This window comes from Oncorhynchus masou, chromosome 25 (assembly GCF_036934945.1).
Source record: "Oncorhynchus masou masou isolate Uvic2021 chromosome 25, UVic_Omas_1.1, whole genome shotgun sequence".
Classification (NCBI taxonomy): domain Eukaryota; kingdom Metazoa; phylum Chordata; class Actinopteri; order Salmoniformes; family Salmonidae; genus Oncorhynchus; species Oncorhynchus masou.
The window spans coordinates 13223226-13247731 of NC_088236.1; the positions used below are offsets into that span (position 1 = coordinate 13223226).

The window sequence follows — 24506 nt, forward strand, 5'->3', positions numbered from 1 at the left end:
ATATATATATATATATATATATATACATACATACATACATACATACATACATACATACATACATACATACATACATACATACATACATACATACATACATACATACATACATACATACATACATACATACATACATACATACATATAAAACCTCACATCTCACCCAGAAAAACAACTACATTCTTCCACAAATAACTCGGACGATGCTGGGCCAATTGTGCGCCGCCCTATGGGACTCCCAATCACGGCCGGTTGTGATGAAGCCTGGACTTGAACCAGGGTCTTAGTGAGGCCTCTAGCATTGCGATGCAGTGCCTTAGACCAGTGCACCCCTCAGGAGACTTAACCAATCCTGTGAACGGGTTAAGCAACTTAGGTGTCTATACTTCAACAGCAAAGTTAGATAAGACAGAAGTTCATGAAGTAGGGCCGTGTGATCAAAATGAGAGTAATGTAGAAATCTATGGATCTTTAGCAAAGTCCAGTGAACTTTTTGATACAGGATTTAGTGATGAGGATCAAAACTATCACCTGTAACAAAACGAGGGGCACTATGGTAGATGGCATCCAAAGTTTTAAGAGTAGCATCAGCTGCACTTTGATAAATAATATCACCATAATCAAGAATCCTTTTAAAATTTGTCCATTGTTTGAATATTTGGGGCACACAAGTAGGCTCCTTTAGAGCAGACGATGGGTTAAGGATGTCATACTGTAGCTGTTTAAAAATAGTCAGCAGAGTCACACGCATCCACACGTGCAGGAATGAGCACAGGCACATACCTGCACATCCTCACCCACACAAACACGCACGCACGCACGCACGCACACACACAGTCAGGCACACACACGCAAAAGCACACAAACACACAAACACAGTGAAGAGGTGTTTTGGTTGGAAGTATTGATTTTTAGGGGCCTTACATAAATACATGGTTGGTCTGCAGCAATTACTGATGTGAGGGAGTCGTCCTGGCAGATGAGAGCTTGACTGGAGGAGTACATCACACTCATGCACGCACACATACACACACACGCACTCACGCACACACACACACACACAGGCTCTGACTGACTGGAGAAGTTCTCAGGCTCTGAAGCATGGATAGGAGCCCAGGATTAAAGGAGTGTGTGTGTGTGTGTGTGTGTGTGTGTGTGTGTGTGTGTGTGTGTGTGTGTGTGTGTGTGTGTGTGTGTGTGTGTGTGTGTGTGTGTGTGTGTGTGTGTGTGTGTGTGTGTGTGTGTGTGTGTGTGTGTGTGTGATGAGGAACCCAGGATTCTAGGAGTGGGTATTTCCTCTCCACACCACTTTCCTAAGCTCTCACAAAGCCACTGCAGCTGATAATGACAAAGTTATATTCAGGGGATGAAGATTGTTCAACCGTTTCATTATTTGTTCTCTAAAATGTTTATGAAGTGTATGGGATTGACCATAAACCTTTGATCAAGGTATTCCAGTTGGCTTATTCGGCAGGATGTTTCTCGTTTAGTCCGATCCTGCTACTGTTACTGAGAGTGTGACTTAGCATTATCTGAATTGCGATCCAAAATCACCCTAATGTAAGATCAATCCAGGTCCACAGAAAATGTTCAGATATGAAGTTTCCTTTGAGTCTCATGTGAATGTTGTTGCTATCCCAAAGTAACTTACGTCAACTGTTTGGTTCCCAAGTACTTTGTATATGATCAAATAGTGACTTGTGAGCTGTAACGATACACTGTTTATGGCTTTCTATTTTAGTCCTATTGATTTACAGTAATGTAGGGAAAAGAAGCCCGGAACACCTTTCTCTTGTAAGGTTAAACTCTAAAGGAATTTCTCCAGATCTCCACTCCATCAAGCCCCTAGGGGACTGTACATAACGGCATGTTTGAAGCAGCTTCTTACATCAAAGGAAATGCCACTCGGTACAAATATATTTTTTTATTATGTCTTCAATGGCGGCACACACTCCCAGAGAGAGGAAGCCACTACGAAGCTCACCGAACCGAGCAGGAAGAAATGAAAGAAAAGGGAACAAACACGGGCCAGTTTAAAGAAGGTCAAACCGATACAGAAAAGCTGCGGCACCAAGGAAACAGTATCTGAACTAGGCCAAGAGTATCAATGCTTATTCACTTGATCCATGTCGTTAGGGAGTGCTAATTAAGCAATAAGGCCTAAGGGGGTTTGGTATAGGACCATTATACCACGGCTAAGGGCTGTTCTTATGTATGATGCATTGCTGAGGTCTTATTAGTGGTATATTGACCATATACCACAAACCCCCGAGCTACCTTATTGCTATTATAAAATGGTTACCAATGTAATTAGAGCAGTATAAATGAATGTGTTGTCAGCCAATCAGCATTCAGTGCTTGAACCACCCAGTTTATAATGCATCTTAAATCGTCTCCATGCCCTAAAGTCTGTACTGTAACCTCTGTTTTGTCCAGTTTTTAACCATGTGCCTGCTATTGCCTCAGGTTGTATTGTGCAGATACACCCTAAACAACTTTGTAAAAACCACTTTAGAGTAGTCTTTATCTATATAGTCCTCTTCATGGTAATATGTGAGTCACAGTTATATTTGAAACGGGTGGAAATGTCCTTATAACTAGTGTGCTTCCTCATGATCGTTTTGAACAGGAATCTTTTTCATTCTGTTTCCGATATTAAGGTCCCCCTCATTTAATCGCTGATCATATTCATATGAGATTCATTAGAGAGCTGTGAGGACTGTGAGTTGTGTGTCATGTGGCCATAAAACTAAATGACATCGGCAGGATTATGATTTACCAAGTTCCCCTTGAAGAGTGCATGCTATATTATACATAATCTTATTTTTATTTATTTCATTTGGATTTTTTTTACACATACTTATATATGTATTTATTTATTTATTTCAAATAGGACAATCAACAGTTTGTCATGCATAGGTGTAATAGGTGGCAGGGAAGTCAGGCGCAGGAGAGTCAAATGGAGTGTAAAATGGAGTCTTTTAATAAAGTCTACGGAGTATGCTCCATAACACTAAAAGTACATAACAAACAAACATGGGTACAAGGACCCGACGCACACCTACACAACAAACACACTACACTGACAATAAAACAATCTCTGACAAAGACATGAGGGGAAACAGAGGGTTATATACACAACAGGTAATGAATGGGATTGAAAACAGGTGTGTGTGAAGACAAGACAAAACCAATGGAAAATGAAAAAAGGATCAATGATGGCTAGAAGACCGGTGACGTCGAACGCCGAGCACCGCCCGAACAAGGAGAGGCAACGACTTCGGCAGAAGTCGTGACACAGTTACATAAATAAAATATAAAATGTCTGTTTTTCACCCCCCCAACCCCAAAACAAAGACAAAAACATAACAACAAGAACCAACATTAACAACAGATAAACAGAAAAAAATACATCCTCACATTCCCAATAGTCAAAATAAATAAATAATAACATGCAGTCGCAGATAATGCAGATTATGCTTCAACTATAGCCAATACTCACATCCAAAAAGAGAGAGAAAATACAGATTCCAATATAAAATTCCAATGCTTCTACAATGTCACCGGTTTACAGAAATTCAAAAACAGATTCCGTGAAACTCTTTCTTTTTCACAATATAAGGACATTTTTCAAGGGCTTGACATTAATAACACTGCTCAAAAAAATAAAGGGAACACTAAAGTAACACATCCTAGATCTGAATTAATGAAATATTCTTATTAAATACTTTTTTCTTTACATAGTTGAATGTGCTGACAACAAAATAACACAAATATTATCAATGAAAATCAAATTTATCAACCCATGGATGTCTGGATTTGGAGTCCTCCTATAGCCAGCTACTGTACCTGATGGCACTATGCTACAGTCCTCCTATGGCCAGCTACTGTACCTGATGGCACTATGCTACAGTCCTCTTATAGCCAGCTACTGTACCTGACGGCACTATGCTACAGTCCTCCTATGGCCAGCTACTGTACCTGATGGCACCATGCTACAGTCCTCCTATAGAGGACCACACTACAGGCTGATCCAACTTTGATGTAATGTCCTTAAAACAAATCAAAATGAGGCTCAGTAGTGTGTGTGGCCTCCACGTGCCTGTATGACCTCCCTATAATGCCTGGGCATGCTCCTGATGAGGTGGCAGATGGTATCCTGAGGATCTCCTCCCAGACCTGGACTAAAGCATCCACCAACTCCTAGACAGTCTGTGGTGCAACGTGGCGTTGGTGGATGGAGCGAGACATGATGTCCCAGATGAGCTCAATTGGATTCAGGTCTGGAGAACGGGCGGGCCAGTCCATAGCATCAATGCCTTCCTCTTGCAGGAACTGCTGACACACTCCAGCCACATGAAGTCTAGCATTGTCTTGCATTAGGAGGAACCCAGGGCCAACCGCACCAGCATATGGTCTCACAAGGGGTCTGAGGATCTCATCTCGGTACCTAATGGCAGTCAGGCTACCTCTGGCGAGCACATGGAGGGCTGTGCGGCCCCCCAAAGAAATGCCACCCCACACCATGACTGACCCACCGCCAAACCAGTCATGCTGGAGGATGTTGCAGGCAGCAGAACGTTCTCCACGGTGTCTCCAGACTCTGTCACGTCTATCACATGTGCTCAGTGTGAACCTGCTTTCATCTGTGAAGAGCACAGGGCGCCAGTGGCGAATTTGCCAATCTTGGTGTTCTCTGGCAAATGCCAAACGTCCTGCACGGTGTTGGGCTGTAAGAACAACCCCCACCTCATACCACCCTCATGGAGTCTGTTTCTGACCGTTTGAGCAGACACATGCACATTTGTGGCCTGCTGGAGGTCATTTTGCAGGGCTCTGGCAGTGCTCCTCCTTGTACAAAGGCGGAGGTAGCGGTCCTGCTACTGGGTTGTTGCCCTCCTACGGCCTCCTCCACGTCTCCTGATGTACTGGCTTGTCTCCTGGTAGTGCCTCCATGCTCTGGACACTACGCTGACAGATACAGCAAACCTTCTTGCCACAGCTCGCATTGAAGTGCCATCCTGGATAAGCTGCACTACCTGAGCCACTTGTGTGGGTTGTAGACTCCGTCTCATGCTACCACTAGAGTGAAAGCACCGCCAGCATTCAAAAGTGACCAAAACATCAGCCAGGAAGCATAGGAACTGAGAAGTGGTCTGTGGTCACCACCTGCAGAACCACTCCTTTATTGGGGATGTCTTGCTAATTGCCTATAATTTCCACCTGTTGTCTATTCTATTTGCACAACAGCATGTGACATTTATTGTCAATCAGTGTTGCTTCCTAAGTGGACAGTTTGATTTCACAGAAGTGTGATTGACTTCGAATTACATTATGTTGTTTAATTGATCTCTTTTATTTTGAGCAGTGTATTTTAACCAATGACGAGGGGAATTGACATACTTCCAGTGGAGAGCATTTGAACGTCTAGCTCGTAATAGACAGAGGTCAACTGTTTTCTTTTCTCTCCTGTGTAAAGACAAATTCTCTGACAAAAATTGAAGATGCAAAATTTAGGGATTATTGGTATTGGGGTGAAGGTCATCTCAGAGATGTAGCCCAGAACTGAGCTCCCTAACTTTTATATCTCAGCACACTCCCACAAGCAATGATACAAGGTTCCTACTGTAGATGCATGTTACTTTTAAAACACAGGTCTTGGATTTTAGAGTCAAATTTGGGAAGCTTAACAAGGGTGATATACATGTATGTTCTCATTATCCAAATGTTTTGCAACAATTTCCGGCGAGTGTTTAGTGTCTGTATCTGAGCTCAAGAGCAGATCATACCCCAGTCCACTTCGGAAATATCTTCTTGCATATCTTGTATCCACTGACGCATCTTACTATCAGAGTTGTCATTATGAGTAGCTACCATTTTCCCATATAGTAACATCATGTGACCTCTCCCATAACACATAACAGAGAACATTTCTAAAGTGGTCAAATGAGGTTGTAGGGCAGATTGTTTTGGACTGAAAAAAATAAAGCTTCTCAATTGTACGTTTTTGAAAAATGTTCAATATGCCCTTTAGCTCTTCAAACGACATGAGCACTTTTTCATTGTATATGTCCATTACTTTAACAATACCTTTTCTTTGCCATTCTTTAAACCCCAAGTCATTTTTATCAGGTGTGAAATTGTCCAAAATTGGTGTACAACTGGATAATTCAGGGGATTCAAACAATATTGCTGCACTCCGTGCCATATAGATAGGTTGTTTTTACCAAAAGGATTAGTAGTGTTTTTCTTAGTTTCTGAAAGGGAGCAGAGTACAGATATTCATCCAAAGTCAAGCCTTTCGTGGATAAGATTGCAGTCTGCAGCCAGGGTAAGTATGGTTCCTTGGAAAACCAAAACATTGCAGCCCTCAGTTGTGGAGACCGGTAATGCCACTGTAGGGTTGGACGTTTTAACCCCCCTCTGTCTTAGGGCAAATAAATAAGAGAAAGTCTAAGCCTTGGTTTTCTGTTGCTCAAGATAAAATGTTAGTATCTTTCTGATCTTTGGGAAAAATAAAGGTGGTGGACCCAGAGGAATTGATTGAAATATATGAAGATATTGGGTCAAAATATTCATATTAATTATATTTATTCTACCAATAATAGATGTAGGCTGTAATGATGTCCATCTGTTGACGGATCTTGTTACACCCGTTACCATGGGTTCATCATTTGTTGTACTACTCAATAAGCTCATTTCTGGTGTGATTTTAATACCAAGATATGTAAAAACCTTGTTCTGTATTCTTAATGAAATGCTGTAATTTCTTTCTGCTCTGCAAGTGGAGTGATCGAGATGAGGATCAAAAGTGCAATTAAAATCCCATTAGGACTTTACCAGGAAGGGAGGCTATACTACGAATAGAAAGAAATTCTCAGATAATTTGAGATTATCATCAGTAGGACCATATACATTAACCAGATTAATACGCTCATTCAAAAGAGTTTCCTATATCAAAATGTATCTACCCAGCTGTATCAGTTATACTATTTTCCATTTGAAATGGAAAAGATTTTTTAATTAAAACCATAATACCATGAGAATGAGAGGAGAAACAGGATGCCATCACTTGTGCTTGCCATCTCCTGCATACTTTAATTAGCTCATCCTTCAGCAAGTGAGTTTCTTGTAGGAACACAATAGATTAGTAATAACCTGTTTAAGCTTGGATAGTTTATCAACTCCATGGACATTCGACAAAGTAAATTTCAGTTTTGCATTTAAAGTCATATAACTAAAGATATGAACATGGAATAAGCTAGAGTATAAACGCATATCTAAAATATGTTTAGTAACCACAAGCACTGCATGAGTATTTTGTAGTGAGGAAAATATGTAAAGATCTGTTGAAACAAAAAACCTAAATCTTTCCTAACAGTAAAACAAGGGAACCCCATTCCCATGTCTCCCTAACCGAGACACTCAAAGCTTCCCCTCCCACATCCCCCTAATCGTAAAGTGTAGCCTGGTTGACAACTGATCCAGTAAAGGGAGCAGTCTAATCTAAGTGATGCTAAACAAAACAAAGTGTCTCCTGCCTTCTCTCGACTATTATTCCTCACAAACCAAACAATAGGCATACCTAGCAAAATGCTATGCGACATGCTTAATTAAGTGCTAATATCTGAGAAGCCGGTGTTTGGAAGATATATTGGCACGTGTGTTGTTAGGCCCAAACACTGGCTTTGAAGGCATTATCACTTTTATACAACGGGTTACCAACATGTGCAAATAATGATTGACATATTTTAATAAAAACTTGATTTTGATACATTTATTCATGCTATTTCATCCTTCCACAATATATAGTCCCGACACAAATGTAGGGTTGCTACCCAAGCCTTCTGGTCTATCGGTTCGGTTGCCAGAGACGTAAACCAATCGTTCAATATTTTTGTTCTTTATCTATGGACACGAACCCGTCGTTCGTTCTAAATGTTCCATTGCCATGTTGGCTGGCAACGTTCTTATCTGTTGGTTGCTATCTAGCCAACTACGGGTAACTTACAGTTACGTCAAAAAGTGCAGCCAGATAAGTAGCTGTATTTGCATTTGTTTAAGCTGTATTCTAATGACATTTATTTGGAAACATTCATAACAATGAGCTAATGAGGCACGGTTTTACCTGGCATAGAAAATGTGCTCTCTTGTCAAGACACTGTTATTCAGAGGAGTTATTATTCGCTTAAATGTCATGCTGCCAACAAATTGGCTAACGTTAGTTTGCTAGCTTGTAACCAGTCACAAAATCCATGGTGGTTTAATTCTCCGTAGTCCAGGGTGGTGATAAACTTCACAGCGGCAACACGGCTAGAAAGAAGAATCACGTTATACATCACAGACGAATACCTAGGCTTGAGAGGGAGATTCAAACTGTTGTGACTGTCCATTGTACGTCACACATAGTTTAGCTGGGAAAGCTATTCCATAGGCAGTGTTGAGGGATGGACCTGAGTTGGCGTTTAACCCAGTCATAGCCTTTTATTTTTTGGTGCTGGTCCGCTGATGTCAGAGAAGAACATGATTTCTTGGTCCCCGAACATCACTTTGCCCTTGACTCTGGCTTTCCACAACAGTCAGACTTTGTCTTGAAAGTTGAGAAACTTCATGATAAGGACTTGGGCGTTTAGGAGCTGAAAGCCAATCGGCTCTTTCAACGGGCAGCGTGTCCGAAAAGATGTCCGGCCCAAATGCTGGGGCAGCCATTTCTCAAGCGATGCAACTGTATCACCATTTTTCACTTTTTCGGGTAGATTAACCAGTTTCAAATTTGACCTCTTGTGGTAGTTTTTGAGCGAGCTTAGTTTCGAAGTAATGTCAGCCACCTGTTTTTAAACTTTTCTGTCGTTGTGTTGACAGTGACTAGAGTATCTTCCACCATGCTAATGCGTTCCTCTGCTTTGTCAAGGCGCGTGGAGTTAAGGTAAAGTTTAACCTCACTAATCCCTGTTACAACACTTTCGAGTTTGTGGGAAATGTCCGTCCTCATGGAAGAGATTGCTTCAAAGACCCCTTTGCTTGGATTCTGGTTTAGGTCGTCGACATTGTTGGTTGCCATGTTGGACTCGTGGTGTGAGGGGCTAGCTGAGCTTCTAGGGCTAAATGGGTTAGTAGAGCTAGCTGAATTCGCAGGCTAACTAGCCTAGCCTGGATGACATTGTAGATGCAAGTTGTTCTTCATGTTTTAGGAGGACTATAGTTGAGTTGAATCATAATGATTGTAGACATGCCTATAATTTTTTGCCGAAATTGTCCGGAGAGCTAGGAGTTAGGAGTTTGTTTTGATTTATTTGATTAATGTTAATCTTGTGCTGATAAGTATTGGCAATGGTGGCAAATACACACTTAATGTCCAGATTTGTCACGTTCTGACCATAGTTCTGTTATTTTATTCTTTGTTTTAGTATGGTCAGGGCGTGAGTTGGGGTGGGCAGTCTATGTTTGTTTTTCTATGTTGGGTTTTGAGTTCGGCCTAGTATGGTTCTCAATCAGAGGCAGCTGTCAATCGTTGTCCCTGATTGAGAATCATACTTAGGTAGCCTGTGGGTGTTTGTTTCCGTGTGAGTGTTTGTTGCCACACGGTACTGTTTCGGTTTAGTTTGTTTCACGTTTATTGTTTTGTAGTGTTCAGTTTATGTCTGTAAATAAACATTATGGACACTTACCACGCTGCGCATTGGTCCTCCGATCCTTCTCGCTTCTCCTCCTCAGAAGAGGAGGAAGAATGCCGTTACAAGATTATTGGGTACATCAGACAGTTTATGACAGAGAGTCACGTAGCAGTGGCTTGCTATATAAAGCAGGCAGACAGGCATCAAGGCATTCAGTTACTGTTTGATTGAACATTGGAATGGACAAAATGAGTGACCTAAGCGATTTTTAGTGTGGTATGTTCGTCAATGCCAGGTGCACTGGTTTCAGCACCGCAGAAACAGTTGGCCCACAGGGCTTTTCACACATGACAGTGTCTAGAGTTTACTGAGAAGGAAAGGGAGTATACCTAGTCATTTGTACAAGTGAATGCCTTCAACTGAAATGTGTCTTCTACATTTAACCCAACCCTCTGAATCAGAGAGGTGTGGGGGGGTTGCCTTAATCGACATCCACGGCACAGTAGGTTTACTGCCTTTGGGGAAGAATGAAACATTTTGACCTTGTCAGTTTGGGGATTCCATCCAGCAAACTTTCAATAACTGGCCCAATGCTCTAACCACTAGGCTACCCACCGCCCGAATGGTGCAACAAACAAAAAATATCCAGTAAGGGGCATCCCTGTGGGAGAGAACAGTTAGTTGATGACATGTTGAAGGAGAATGAATCGTTCAAGCTAACAGGCAGTCCACAAACAGGCACAACTTGTCGGTCCTTGTCACGTATTGGCTATTGCAGCAGACAACCACACCGGGTTACACTCCTATCAGCTAAAAACAAGAAGAAACAGCTCCAGTGGGCACGCGATCACCAACACTGGGAAATTACAGAGAGGAAAAACATGGCCCCATCCTTGGCCCCATCCTGCCTGGTGTCAATGGTACAGTCTTGTGGCAGTGGTGTAATAATGTGGGGAACACTTTAGGTCTCTTGATTACAAAGGGAAGCACAGCCGAGAGCTGCCCAGTGACACGAGCCACCAGATGAGCTAAATCACTTCTATGCTCACTTCGAGGCAAGCAACACTGATGTATGCATGAGAGCATCTGTCGTTCCAGATGACTGTGTGATCACGTTCTCCGTAGCCGACGTGAGAAAGACCTTTAAATAGGTCAACATTCACAAGGCTGCTGGGTCAGATGGATTACCATGACGTGTGCTCCGGGCATGTGCTGACAAACTGGCAGGTGTCTTCACTGACATTTTCAACATGTCCCTGATTGAGTCTGTAATATCAACATGTTTCAAGCAGACCGCCATAGTCCCTGTGCCCAAGAACACCAAAGCAACCTGCCTAAATGTCAACAGATCTGTAATCCTCACGTCCGTAGCCACGAAGTGCTTTGAAAGGCTGGTAATCAACACCACTATCCCAGAAACCATAGACCCACTCCAATTTGCATACCGCCCAATCAGATGCACAGGTGATGCAATTTCTATTGCACTCCACACCGCCCTTTCCCACCTGGACAAAAGGAACACCTATGTGAGAATGCTATTCATTGACTACAGCTCAGCGTTCAACACCAGAGTACTCTCAAAGCTCATCACTAAGTTAAGGATTCTCGGAATAAACAATCCTGGACTTCCTGAGGGGCCGCCCTCAGGTGGTAAGGGTAGGAAGCAACACATCCGCCACGCTGATCCTCAAAACTGGAGCCCCTCAGTGGTGCGTGCTCAGTCCCATCCTGTACTCCCTGTTCACCCACGACTGCATGGCCAGGCATGACTCCAACACCATCATTAAGTTTGCAGACGACTCTACAGTGGTAAGCCTGATCACCGACAACAACGAGAAAGCCTATAGGGAGGAGGTTAGAGACCTGGCCGGGTGGTGCCAGAATTACAACCTGTCCCTCAACGTAACCAAGACAAAGGAGATGATTGGAGACTACAGGAAAAGGTGGACCAAGCACACCCCCATTCTCATCGACGGGGCTGTAGTTGAGCAGGTTGAGAGCTTCAAGTTCCTTGGTGTCCACATCAACAACAAACTAGAATGGTCCAAACACACTAAGACAGTCGTGAAGAGGGCATGACAAAGCCTATTCCCCCTCAGGAAACTAAAAAGATTTGTCATGGGTCGTCAGATCCTCAAACGGTTCTACAGCTGCAACATGGAGAGCATCCTGACTGGCACGGCAACTGCTCGGCTTCCGACCGCAAGGCACTATAGAGGGTAGTGTGTATGGCCCAGCACATCACTGGGTCTAAGCTTCCTGCCATCCAGGACCTCTACACCAGTCGGTGTCAGAGGAAGGCCCTAAAATTGTCAAAGACCACAGTCACCTCAGTCATAGACTGTTCTCTCTACTACTGCATGGCAAGCGGTACCGGAGTCCCAAGTCGAGGACCAAATGGCCTCTCAACAGTTTTTACCCCCAAGCCATAAGACTCCTGAACAGGTAAACAAATGGCTACCCGGACTATTTGCATTGTGTGTCCCCCAACCCCTCTTTTAAGCTGCTGCTACTCTCTGTTTATCATATATGCATAGTCACTTTAACTATACATTCATGCACATACTACCTCAATTGGCCCAACCAACCGGTGTCCCCACACATTGGCTACCCGGACTATCTGCATTGTCTTTATCATATATGCGTTGTTACTTTAACCATACCTACATGTACATACTACCTCAGTCAGCCTGACTAACCGGTGCCTGTATATATCCTCGCTACGGTTATTTTTCTTTTTTACTGTTGTTTTTATTTCTTTCCTTATCTATTGTTCACCTAATGTTTGTTTTTTTACTTAGAAATTGCACTGTTGGTTAGAGGCTGTAAGTAAGCATTTCACTGTAAGTTATACACCTGTTGTATTCGGCGCACGTGACAAATAAACTTCGATTTGATACCAATTGATCAACTTTTCCATGTCCCAAAGAGTTCAGACTGTTCTGGAGACAAAGGTGGGTGTACCCAATAAACTGGCCACTGAGTGTATATTGTAATTAGTTGTTATGATGTAACTCTCTTATAGTTCATAGCCAATTGTAAGAGATATAGACATTCTAAAACGGTGCTGGCACCTTCTCTAACAGTCTCGCCCCTCCTGAGAGGCAGTGTTTGGGCTTTTCAGTGGAATAGGGCTCTGTTCAGCTGAGGAGCTGTTTATACAGCAAATACCAGAAAAAGATGGAGTGAAGGACCCCAGGTGGATTTGGAGGTGCTGTTAATAGGATCGGAAGCAGCTGGGGTGGCCATGAGGTGGGGAAATGTCATTCTACTCCACCTTGTAAATTGTGTGTCACATTGTAATCCATGATAGCCAAGTGTTCCTGTCCCTGTAGCAGATGGGTATCCATTCCGTTCTGCGCCTTGAAAATAATACTAAACTATTTCCTAAAGCATTGGCATCACCTCATGTATACGCAACACATTCTGTCTTCATTCATCCGTCTCACATTTTCTTTCTTGCCCAAAATATTTGTCAAAATGAGTCAGGGGTTTATTTTGGCCACGGACATGCCCACATATCCCTTTTCTGACACCCCACTACATCAATGCAACAGCAAATGTTATTTACTACAGCGCACGTCACCAACAATAAGCTACAGAGTGAATAAAGTACATTTTATTATGATAATTCTTACTTAGTGATAGGTACATCTACTCATTCCTGCTTTCTCTAATCACTTTAATGAATATATAAAATTGTCCCTTATATATTCAATTATAGACTTATTCAATGTCATTCAAATTCAAATCGGGGTTTTTATCTTTTTTATTTACATAAGCATGTTTGCAGTCACCTATTTTCCACCTGCAAATGTTATCTAGAATGTCCTCTCACAGAGCTCCATTTCATTTCCATAAGACTTACACTGACTTAACACATCTGATATCGTACATGATTTTTTTAACAATGTGTTTTGTGATTCTTGGCTACTGCAAAAGCAGTCAGTGTAAAGTGTATATAGGGAAGATTGTTCATCATCACCTGAACCAGTTTCCTGTATGCTAGATCTTTTACAATCAGTAATTTGACTGGCCGACGGTCTGCAACACATATGAGTGATGGGTTTCGGTCACTCGTAAGGAAAGGGGCTTTTGAGCTATGGGAGAAGTATTTTAAGGACAGACCTGGCCAGTATGCTCAGATAGGAAGAGGCAAAATGAGAGGGCTCACTCTCGCCAAAATCTGTCCAGAATAAGCCCAATCCGTTTCTATGAGCTTAGTATGCAGACCTAAGCTTTTCGCCTACCTTCCTGCCTTTGGGACAACGACTCCCATTGTTAGGGCGGAGACATGAATATCTCTTCATTATACAGATCTCTGGTATGCTTTAGATTAGTTTAAATTAAAATAACTATTGGAATAGCCAACATTTCCTCTTCTTAGGTTTCTGTCATACATTTTTATCCTGAAGTGACCTTTTACATACAGTAACCTAGTTCATTTTTTAACGGATGCATTTTGGTCTGTCAAAATGGCCACAGTGGCTCTCTTAAGATCCAATCTATACACTGTGAAAGTGAATGCACCATTTGTTCACCTCACATCACTTTATCCCTTGGAGATCTATGATCTCTATTGGAGAAAAAAACAAATTCATTTAAATGTTCTGTTTTTGTCATCATCTTCAGTGCATCCGCTACATTCGTTGGTAGAGATTGACCATTCATTTGTGTAGCATATTTAAAACCTTATTTTCGAAATTGAAGTTATTTAGTGCTTAGGCACATGGCACAGGGAGGCTGATACTATAACACTTCTCTGTGTTGTCTTCCTCACAGAGATTCGCGAGGCGTTCAAGGTATTTGACCGTGATGGGAATGGCTTCATCTCGAAGCAAGAGCTGGGCATGGCCATGAGGTCTCTGGGGTACATGCCCAATGAGGTGGAGCTGGAGGTCATCATACAGAGACTGGACATGGACGGTGAGATAGACACACGCAGGCATAGACACACAGACACACAGACACACACACACAAACACACATAGACACACACACACACACACACACACACACACACACACACACACACACACACACACACACACACACACACACACACACACACACACACACACACACACACACACACACACACACACACACACACACTAGCATACCAGGTGTCATCAAGATTCCTGTCATCAACAGGTGATGGTCAGGTGGATTTCGAAGAGTTTGTCACTCTCCTCGGACCCAAGCTGACAGCAGCCGGAATGCCAGACAAGTTCCACGGAACCGACTTTGACTCTGTGTTCTGGAAGGTAAGTAATCATAAACCGCTTCCTTCCTGCTTATTACCACTGACAAGCTACAAAGGCTTCTGGGTGATTAGTATGTAATGCTATACTGTAACTGTCATCTATCGCACCATTTATCCATCGTATGGAGACTTTGTGACTTGAAAGGAAAACAAATGTAATTCCCAGATTCAGTGGAGGGTTGATAAGGCAGTGACCCCTCGTGAGTAACGAGGCTTTTATTTGGTTAGCTTTTAGAAACGTTAGCTTGCGCATACAACTTTCCCCGACATCACAATTATACATTGTAATTTTAGATTTACCTGATATAGTCGGCTGGCTAGCATTCGATGTCTGCGGAGGTGTTGTCTTCTAGCCAATCATAATGGACTGTATCGCATGATAACTGAAAACACAACTGTGGGACGAACGAGAGCGGTCCATTTAAAATCCATTCATTCTTCCATCACCCCTTGCCCTGCAGGTGTCAACTCGTCAGACATCATGATACATCATCAGAAGTGTCCACTTAATTTGAGGGCTGAGGGGATAGGGTGTGACTTTTATCTGTTTGGAATGCAACCTTAGTATTTACTTAGTACTTCGTATTCTTAGTAATGTTCTTCTGTCAGAACTGTGTCCTTCCTTCCTGACTTTCAACAACCATCCCCACCCATTTTATACACTAGTATTTTTATTAATTCACATGTTAAAACCAACTTTTCACATGTGATAACATCAACATCTTTTCACCTAACATGTGAATTGCAGTTGCACATGTTGCAAATTGTGCTTGGCCATATTATGCAGTTTCACATGTAAAAATCTCATTTGCAGTTTCACATGTTCAAAAACTCCACGTGAAAAACAATAACGTGTAAACCAAACTTCAGGTTATCATGCTACAAAACTGGGTGCCCTTATTTATCCCGTTTAACATGTTAAAATTAACTGATTAAATCTGAACTTCAACTCTTTTTTTTCTTTTTTTTTCTCCCCAATTTCATGGTATCCAATTGTTAGTAGTTACTATCTTGTCTCATCACTACAACTCCCGTACGGCTCGGGAGAGACAAAGGTTGAAAGTCATGCATCCTCCGATACACAACCCAACCAAGCCGCACTGCATCTTCACACAGCGCATCCAAGCCCCACAGACCTCCTGGTCACGGCCGGTTACGACAGAGTCTGGGCGCGAACCCAGAGTCTCTGATGTCACAGCTGGCGCTGCAGTACAGCACTGCGCCACCCAGGAGGCCTGAACTGAATCTTTTATCATTTTTGTGCACACATTTTTTATTGTTTTGAAAAAACACTGAAGACATCCAACATACATAATATATACAGCGAAAAACAACTATGCCACGTCAAAACAAGTTGACATTGAGGTTAAAGAATGTTTTGTTAACCATTACTTTGAACAAAATCAAGATGTAAATATTTTTGTAATGATTTTTGCATAAATAATCTTAAATTACAGCTCAATTTGAGCAAATTCCAAATTTGCGATTAATAATAATTAATCACAGAAAAACCTGCAGTAAATTCAAGTACATTTGATACCCATAGTTAAAATGTACATTAAAATATGAAGATACACATGTGAAGATGTAGAGTGCATGCGGCGGACATGGTTGCTCATGGTGACGTGATGAAGTAGTCTCGCCTGCGACTTCTAAATTAGTTTTGGCCCTCTTGCTCTAATGGTCAAGACATTGGCTTCTCCCATGGCCTCTAATCCCGCCTGCCACAAAAGCAAACATATGAAACTCATGATGCGAAATGTTGGGAGACCACACATGTCTGAGTAATATGAAGAATCCATGTGAATCTTCACACGTGTCCAAAAAAAAGTATGTTTTTCCCCACGTGACATTTGTCATGTGATTTGAAAGATTAATGTGAAACATCACAGGTGCCTGAAAACTCTGACTCTTGAAAATGTCACTGTTTTTTTTTTGAAGTGGCAGTGTACTGTATGCTCAAAATGATTGAATCCTTAAGTCCAGACAGTCATACAGTATGCCACATGAATCAATGGCAGTGTTGTGTTGTATTCTCTGGCTAAAATCTCCAGGATCACTTAGCTTACCATCCCCAAATACAAAACATTGTATCAACTAAAATCGACCATAGAACAGTATCTCATTGTAGTGACATCAGTTTGTGTGTGTGTGTGTGTGTGTGTGTGTGTGTGTGTGTGTGTGTGTGTGTGTGTGTGTGTGTGTGTGTGTGTGTGTGTGTGTGTGTGTGTGTGTGTGTGTGTGTGTGTCCAGACTGACATGCAGAAGCTGACGGTAGAGGAGCTGAAGAGGCTGCTGTATGATACATTCTCCGACCACCTCACCATGAAGGATATCGAGAACATCATCATGACCGAGGAGAGTCACATAGCGAACCCTGGGGCCTGCCAGGTGGATATAGACAGTAAGGAACCTTATAGTACACGCTTTATAGCATACATGTTATAGTACACACTTTGTAGTACACACTTTGTGGTAACCACTTTAACGTGTTTCAGGTTAATATGGACAGTAGGAGACCTATTGTACACTTTGATATACTTCCAGTATAATAGTTTAATTGAGAAAGACAACTGTGCTGAACAAAAACATAAACACGACATGTAAAGTGTTGGTTCCATGATGCATGATAAAATATCCCAGAAATGTTCCATGCATACAAAAAGCATATTTCTCTAAAATGTTGTGCACAAATGTGTTTATATCCCTATTAGTAAGCATTTCTCCTTTGCCAAGATAAGCCATCCACCTGACAAGTGTGCCATATCAAGAAGCTGAATAAACAAATGACATATTGTAGATGGCTTTTTTTTCTTGCCACTCTTCCATAAAGCCCAGTTCTGTGGAATGTACGGCTTAAAGTGGTCCTATGGACAGATACTCCAATCTCCCCTTTGGTGCTTTGCAGATTTGCAGCTCCTTCAGGTTTATCTTTGGTCTCTTTGTTTGCCTCTCTGATTAATGCCCTCCTTGCCTGGTCTGTGAGTTTTGGTGGTCGGCCCTCTCTTGGCAGGACTGTTGTGGTGCCATATTCTTTCCATTTTTTGATAATGGATTTAATGGTGCTCAAAGTTTCTGATTTTGTTTTATAACCCAACCCTGATCTGTACTTCTCCACAACTTTGTCCCTGACCTGTTTGGAGAGCTCTTTGGTCTTCATGGTGCCACTTGCTTGGTGGTGCCCCTTGCTTGGTGGTGTTGCAGACTCTGGGGACTTTCAGAACAGGTGTATATATGCGTAGATCATGTGACAGATCATGTGAGACTTAGATGGCACACGGGTGGACTTTATTTAACTAATTATATGACTTCTGAAGGTTATTGGTTGCACCAGATCTTATTTAGGGGCTTCATAGCAAAGGGGGTGAATACATATGCACGCACCACTTTTTCATATTTTTTTATTTTTATGTATTTTTTTTCACCAATTTGGACTATTTAGTGTATGTCCGTTACATAAAATCCAAATAAAAATAATTTTAAATTAAGGTTGTAATGCAACAAAATAGGATGAACGCCAAGGCTGATGAAAACGTTTGCAAGGCACTGTATGTAACGGCTTTCTTCATGTGAAGGAGAGTCGGACCAAAGTGCGGCGTGGCTATTTAGATTCATGTTTTAATGAAACAAGGAAAACACGAATCAATACAAAAACAACAAACTCCATGCTGACTGGCAGCTCTGGCTGCTCCATGCTGACTGACAGCTCTGGCGGCTTCTTGCAGACTGGCAGCTCTGACTGCTCCATGCTGACTGGCGGCTCTGGCTGCTCCATGCAGACTGGCAGCTCTGGCTGCTCCATGCAGACTGGCAGCTCTGGCAGCTCCTTGCAGACTGGCAGCTCTGGCTGGTCGTTACAGACTAGCAGCTCTGACTGATCCTTGCAGACTGGCAGCGCTGAACAGGCGGGAGACTCCGGCAGCGCTGTAGAGGAGGAAAGCTCTGGCAGCGCTAAACAGGCGGGAGACTCCGACAGCGCAGGAGAGGAGGAAGGCTCTGGCAGCGTTGAACAGGTGGGAGACTCCGGCAGCGCTGGAGAGGAGGAAGGCTCTGGCAGCGCTGGAGAGGCGAGGCGCACTGTAGGCCTGATGCGTGGTGCTGGCACTGGTGGTACTGGGCCGAGGACACGCACAGGAAGCCTGGTGCGGGGAGCTGCCACCGGAGGGCTGGTGTGTGGAGGTTGCACAGGATGGGCTGGACCGTGAAGGCGTACTGGAGAACTTGAGAGCAGGGCTGGCACAGGACGTGCAAGGCTAGGGAGGTGCACAGGAGGCCTGGTGCGTGAGGCTGGCACAATCTTCACCAGCCGACTAACACGCACCTCAGGACGAGTATGGAGCGCTGACCCAGGTGCCATCAAATCCCGACACGCCTCGTCGGGTGAAGTCCATGCCTAAAGCACCAACACAGCAACTCCCTCATAACTCTCTCCTCCAATTTCCCCATTAACTCCTTCACAGTCTCTGCTTCGCTCACCTCCAACACCGGCTCTGGTTCGGGTCTCCTCCTTGGCTCCTCACGATAAACAGGGGGAGTTGGCTCAGGTCTGACTCCTGACTCTGCCGCACTCTCCCTGTGTCCCCCCCCCAAGACATTTTTGGGGCTGACTCTCGGGATTCCTTCCACGCCGCCGTGTTCATTTCTCCAACTCAATTTCTCCTATAACCTTCCTCGCACTGCTCCAGCGAATCCCAGGCGGGCTCCGGCACTCTCCCTGGGTCGACCGCCCACCTGTCTATTTCCTCCCAAGTCGTATAATCCAGACCTTGTTGCTCCTGCTGCCACTGCCTGTCACCACGCCACTTGGTCCTGTTGTGGTGGGTGATTCTGGAACGGCTTTCTTCATGTGAAGGAGAGTCGGACCAAAATGGCTATTTAGATTAATGTTTTAATGAAACAAGGAAAACACGAATCAATACAAAAACAACAAAGGTAACACGAAAACCGAAACAGCCTATACTGGTGCAAACTAACACAGAGACAGGAACAAGGACAATCACCCACGACACACTCAAAGAATATGGCTGCCTAAATATGGTTCCCAATCAGAGACAACGATAAACACCTGCCTCTGATTGAGAACCACTTCAGACAGCCATAGACTTTGCTAGCACACCCCACTAAGCCACAATCCAATACCTTTGAAAAACCCCAAGACAGAACACAACACATACCAAAACCCATGTCACACCCTGGCCTGACCAAATAAAGAAAGAAAACACAAAATACTAAGACCAGGGCGTGACACTGTACACCAAACTCCTTAAAATATTCTATTTTATCATGCTTCTCAGGTGCCAATGCATTTGTTATCTTGTTTGGAGCTAACTGAAATCAGAGCTGTAATCTAGGTAATTATGTATCGTACACACTGGTGTAAGAACACATCTCCAAGCAGTTTTCATCCGTAATAATTGTGTTCATATACTTGTACATTTGGAGATGAGATTACAATGTAACTTGCCTCCGGTATCAGATATGTGCAGAGCATCAAAAGAGATTTTATTCAAAAGACTCACAGGTGCATGTCTCTCCTTCTTGATAATCTCTCACTTTCCTCCTTCTCCTCTTGTCTCCTTTTCCTGTCAAGCAGCTAGTCCAACGCAGCAAGTCAAGCAGACGTGTGTACGCAAGAGCCTGATATGTGCTTTTGCCATCGCTTTCATCATCAGCGTCATGCTTATCGCAGCCAATCAGGTGCTTCGGAGTGGCATGAAGTAGGCGGGGACGGCCATGGCCTCCTGACCCTCTGAAAGAAACTGCTGTAAGACACCTGGACAAATGACTAAGAAAAAAACAGCTCAACAACAACAACAGACAATTAATCCACCATCTAAATAAACTGACAGAAAGGCATGGCTCTCATCCAAATGACTTCATGGGCATATTTCCCAACATGGTCCTTTATCTCCTTTCTGAATGGAACCCATTGAGACCCTTAACTACGGTGGCCTGGAGGTTGACCATCATCTGTGCATGAAGTGCATGGATTTAACCAGTCGTCTCTTGAAACATTTGTAGACCTTATTATCAGTGTATATCCGTATGACTGTGTAACAAACAGAGGTGTGTCATTATTAACTTATTGTGAAGGGGTCAGTGGCGGGAATGAACAATGGGTTTTACATCTGTACTGTGTATCAAACAACAACAAACGAACAACAACAAACAAGTTAATATTTCATAATAAATGTATATTTCACAGTTCTGCATGATCAAAAGGGCTGTTTAGTGGACTACATGATCATATCGTAAAAGTAGTTTTTGGACAACTGTTCTTATTGACATACTGTGGACTATTAGCTTCACTGAGCACCCCATAACGACCACAACATATCTCACAGCCATAACGATCATAACGTATCTCACTGTCATAAGGATCATAAGATATCTCACTGCCATAACGATCACAACATATGTCACTGCCATAACGATCACAACATATGTCACTGCCATAAGGATCCTAACATACCTTACTGCCATTGAAAAACCACTAACTCAGACGTGATGGGTGTTGTATTAGCATATCACTGGGAAATCATACAGTATTTGCTTGAAATGTGACATATATGCATAATAACATTTGAACAGAGATGTCTGCTCTGTACATGGGGAATATGATGAATGTGATGGAATGTATACACTGCTATATTAGGCAATACATCACAAGTATACATTTCACATGTGATATCGCTGGCTAGACATGTTCAATATAGAACTGTAGGCTCATCCATGAGGAAGCTCTGCTCTGGGGAATTGAAGCGGGAGCAATAACCTTCAATCCACTTCCATGCCTTGGTAGCTCCTTGTTGTCCTTGGAATGCAATACTCTTCCTATGGCGACTTTGAACATACCATAGTAATATATTCTATCTTGTTTTTTTTAAATGAAAAAGTAATGACATTCACACTAGATAAAAGAACCAGGAAGCACTTTCATCTTAAAGACACTTCTGAAACCAGGTTTCTATTCTATGTCTCATTCTGGGACACAGACTTTGCTATACTGATCATCAAATGGCCTGTGAAGCCCTGCAATAAAGCACTAATCCAACTCTGGGCAATATTTCCACCATTGCTGTTCCAGTGCTCTTTAGAGTGTTGTGCATGATTGCCAGTGACATCTTGGAATACTGATCATCTCTCTACATATGTATAATACACATTTTGACCAAAGCTATGAAAGTCAACCATTGGGTGGAGTAAATGGATCTCAGAATGGAAGGAGAGAGAACATTAAAACAAGTAAATGGAAAAGCACACCATTTTTTAATGTAGTTGCCAAATAAAGGGAAACTTGAATAGCTCATCAATATGTACTGTTGTTGGAATTCAAAAAATAGTTATGATGTCTTCTATTAGATTTGTTGTAAAGAAACTACTAGGACAAGTACAATACAATGCACTGGAGAGACGCAAAAACAAAGAACTAAAAGATAAATGCATTTCACTAAAATACTTACATCTGTTTTGGAGGCTGAGGACATTTAATTTGTAATGTAATGGAGGGTAGCCTAGTGGTTAGAGCGTTGAGCCTGTAATTGAAAGGTTGGTAGATCGAACAAGGCAGTTAATCCACTGTTCCTTGGCCGTCATTGTAAATAAGAATTTGTTCTTATCTGACTTGCCCAGTTAAATAAAACCTACTGTATTGGACTATTTGGTTTCACATGATTGAGCACACCAATATTTTGGTGTTACAATTCAGCAACCGGGTGATGGAATTATGATTACTGTCCTGTCTAAAAACAGTCAAGACAGACAACAATTATCTCATTTCGCTGAGCGTTTTGTTAAAAGCAGCAAGGTCGCAGTAAGGTTGCAGCAAGGTCACAGAGGACATAATACAATTGCACATTGTCAATTCACCATACTGTAAACAAATAGCTTTATTTTCATTTTGCACTTTATAATATGGCGTAGATGCACACTATGATAATACACCGCCATTATGATTGTGTTCAATTTTAAAACATACTGTACATGCATCTTGAATGGTATTGTATATACATGTTCCTGACATCTTCAGAAAAAATGGGAGTAGATGATAGATAACTGATATACGAACCCACTTCATCTGTTGTTGGTACATATTGTATCAGCTTGGGTGACATGAATATGCCAGCTTGGGTGACACTAATATGTCAGCTTGGGTGATACTAATATGTCAGCTTGGGTGACACAAATATGTCAGCTTGGGTGACACAAATATGTCAGCTTGGGTGACACTAATATGTCAGCTTGGGTGACACTAATGTGTCAGCGTGGGTGACACTAATATGTCAGCGTGGGTGATACTAATATGTCAGTTTGGGTGACACTAAATGTCATCTTGGGTGACACTAATATGTCATCTTGGGTGACACGAATATGTCAGTTTGGGTGATAATAATATGTCAGCTTGGGTGACACTAATATGTCAGCCTGGGTGACACTAGTATGCCAGCTTGGGTGATACTAATATGTCAGCTTGGGTGACACTACAATGTCGTTCTTGGGTGATACTAATATACCAGTTTGGGTGATACTAATATGTCAGCTTGGGTGATACTAATATGTCAGCTTGGGTGACACGAATATGTCAGTCTGGGTGATACTAATATGTCAGTTTGGGTGACCCTAATGTGTCAGCTTGGGTGACTCTAGTATGCCAGCTTGGGTGACACTAATATGTCAGCTTGGGTGACACTAATATGTCAGTTTGGGTGATAATAATATGTCAGCTTGGGTGACCATAATATGTCAGCTTGGGTGACACTAATATGTCAGCTTGGGTGACACTAATATGTCAGTTTGGGTGATAATAATATGTCAGCTTGGGTGACCATAATATTTCAGCTTGGGTGACCCTAATATGTCAGCTTGGGTGATACTAATATGTCAGCTTGGGTGATACTAATATGTCAGCTTGGGTGACACTAATATGTCAGCTTGGGTGATACTAATATGTCAGCTTGGGTGACACAAATATGTCAGCTTGGGTGACACTAATATGTCAGCTTGGGTGATACTAATATGTCAGCTTGGGTGATACTAATATGTCAACTTGGGTGACGCTAATATGTCAGCTTGGGTGACACTAATATGTCAGCTTGGGTGATACTAATATGTCAGCTTGGGTGACACTAATATGTCAGCTTGGGTGATACTAATATGTCAGCTTGGGTGATACTAATATGTCAGCTTGGGTGACACTAATATGTCAGCTTGGGTGACACCAATATGTCAGCTTCGGTGATACTAATATGTCAGCTTGGGTGATACTAATATGTCAGCTTGGGTGACACTAATATGTCAGCTTGGGTGACACTAATATATCAGCTTGGGTGACACTAATATGTCAGCTTGGGTGATACTAATATGTCAGCTTGGGTGATACTAATATGTCAGCTTGGGTGATACTAATATGTCAGCTTGGGTGATACTAATATGTCAGCTTGGGTGATACTAATATGTCAGCTTGGGTGATACTAATATGTCAGCTTGGGTGATACTAATATGTCAGTTTCGGTGATACTAATATGTCAGCTTGGGTGATACTAATATGTCAGCTTGGGTGATACTAATATGTCAGCATGGCTGACTTTTGGCTACAATGGTTACATATCATTACTTTTGGCATATTC

General features: G+C 42.4%; 1 protein-coding gene across 1 annotated transcript in view; it reads left to right on the plus strand.

Moving 5' to 3' along the window:
• Window positions 1-23762, plus strand: part of LOC135513471 (calcium-binding protein 7-like) — a 35817-nt gene extending 12055 nt beyond the window's left edge. The window contains exons 2-5 of the mRNA XM_064936347.1: window positions 14397-14540; window positions 14769-14881; window positions 17134-17284; window positions 20474-23762. Of these exons, the coding sequence (XP_064792419.1) occupies window positions 14397-14540; window positions 14769-14881; window positions 17134-17284; window positions 20474-20601 (536 nt within the window). The 3' untranslated portion in view covers window positions 20602-23762. The remainder of the gene's footprint in view (window positions 1-14396; window positions 14541-14768; window positions 14882-17133; window positions 17285-20473) is intronic.
• The last annotated feature ends 744 nt before the right edge of the window (window positions 23763-24506 follow it).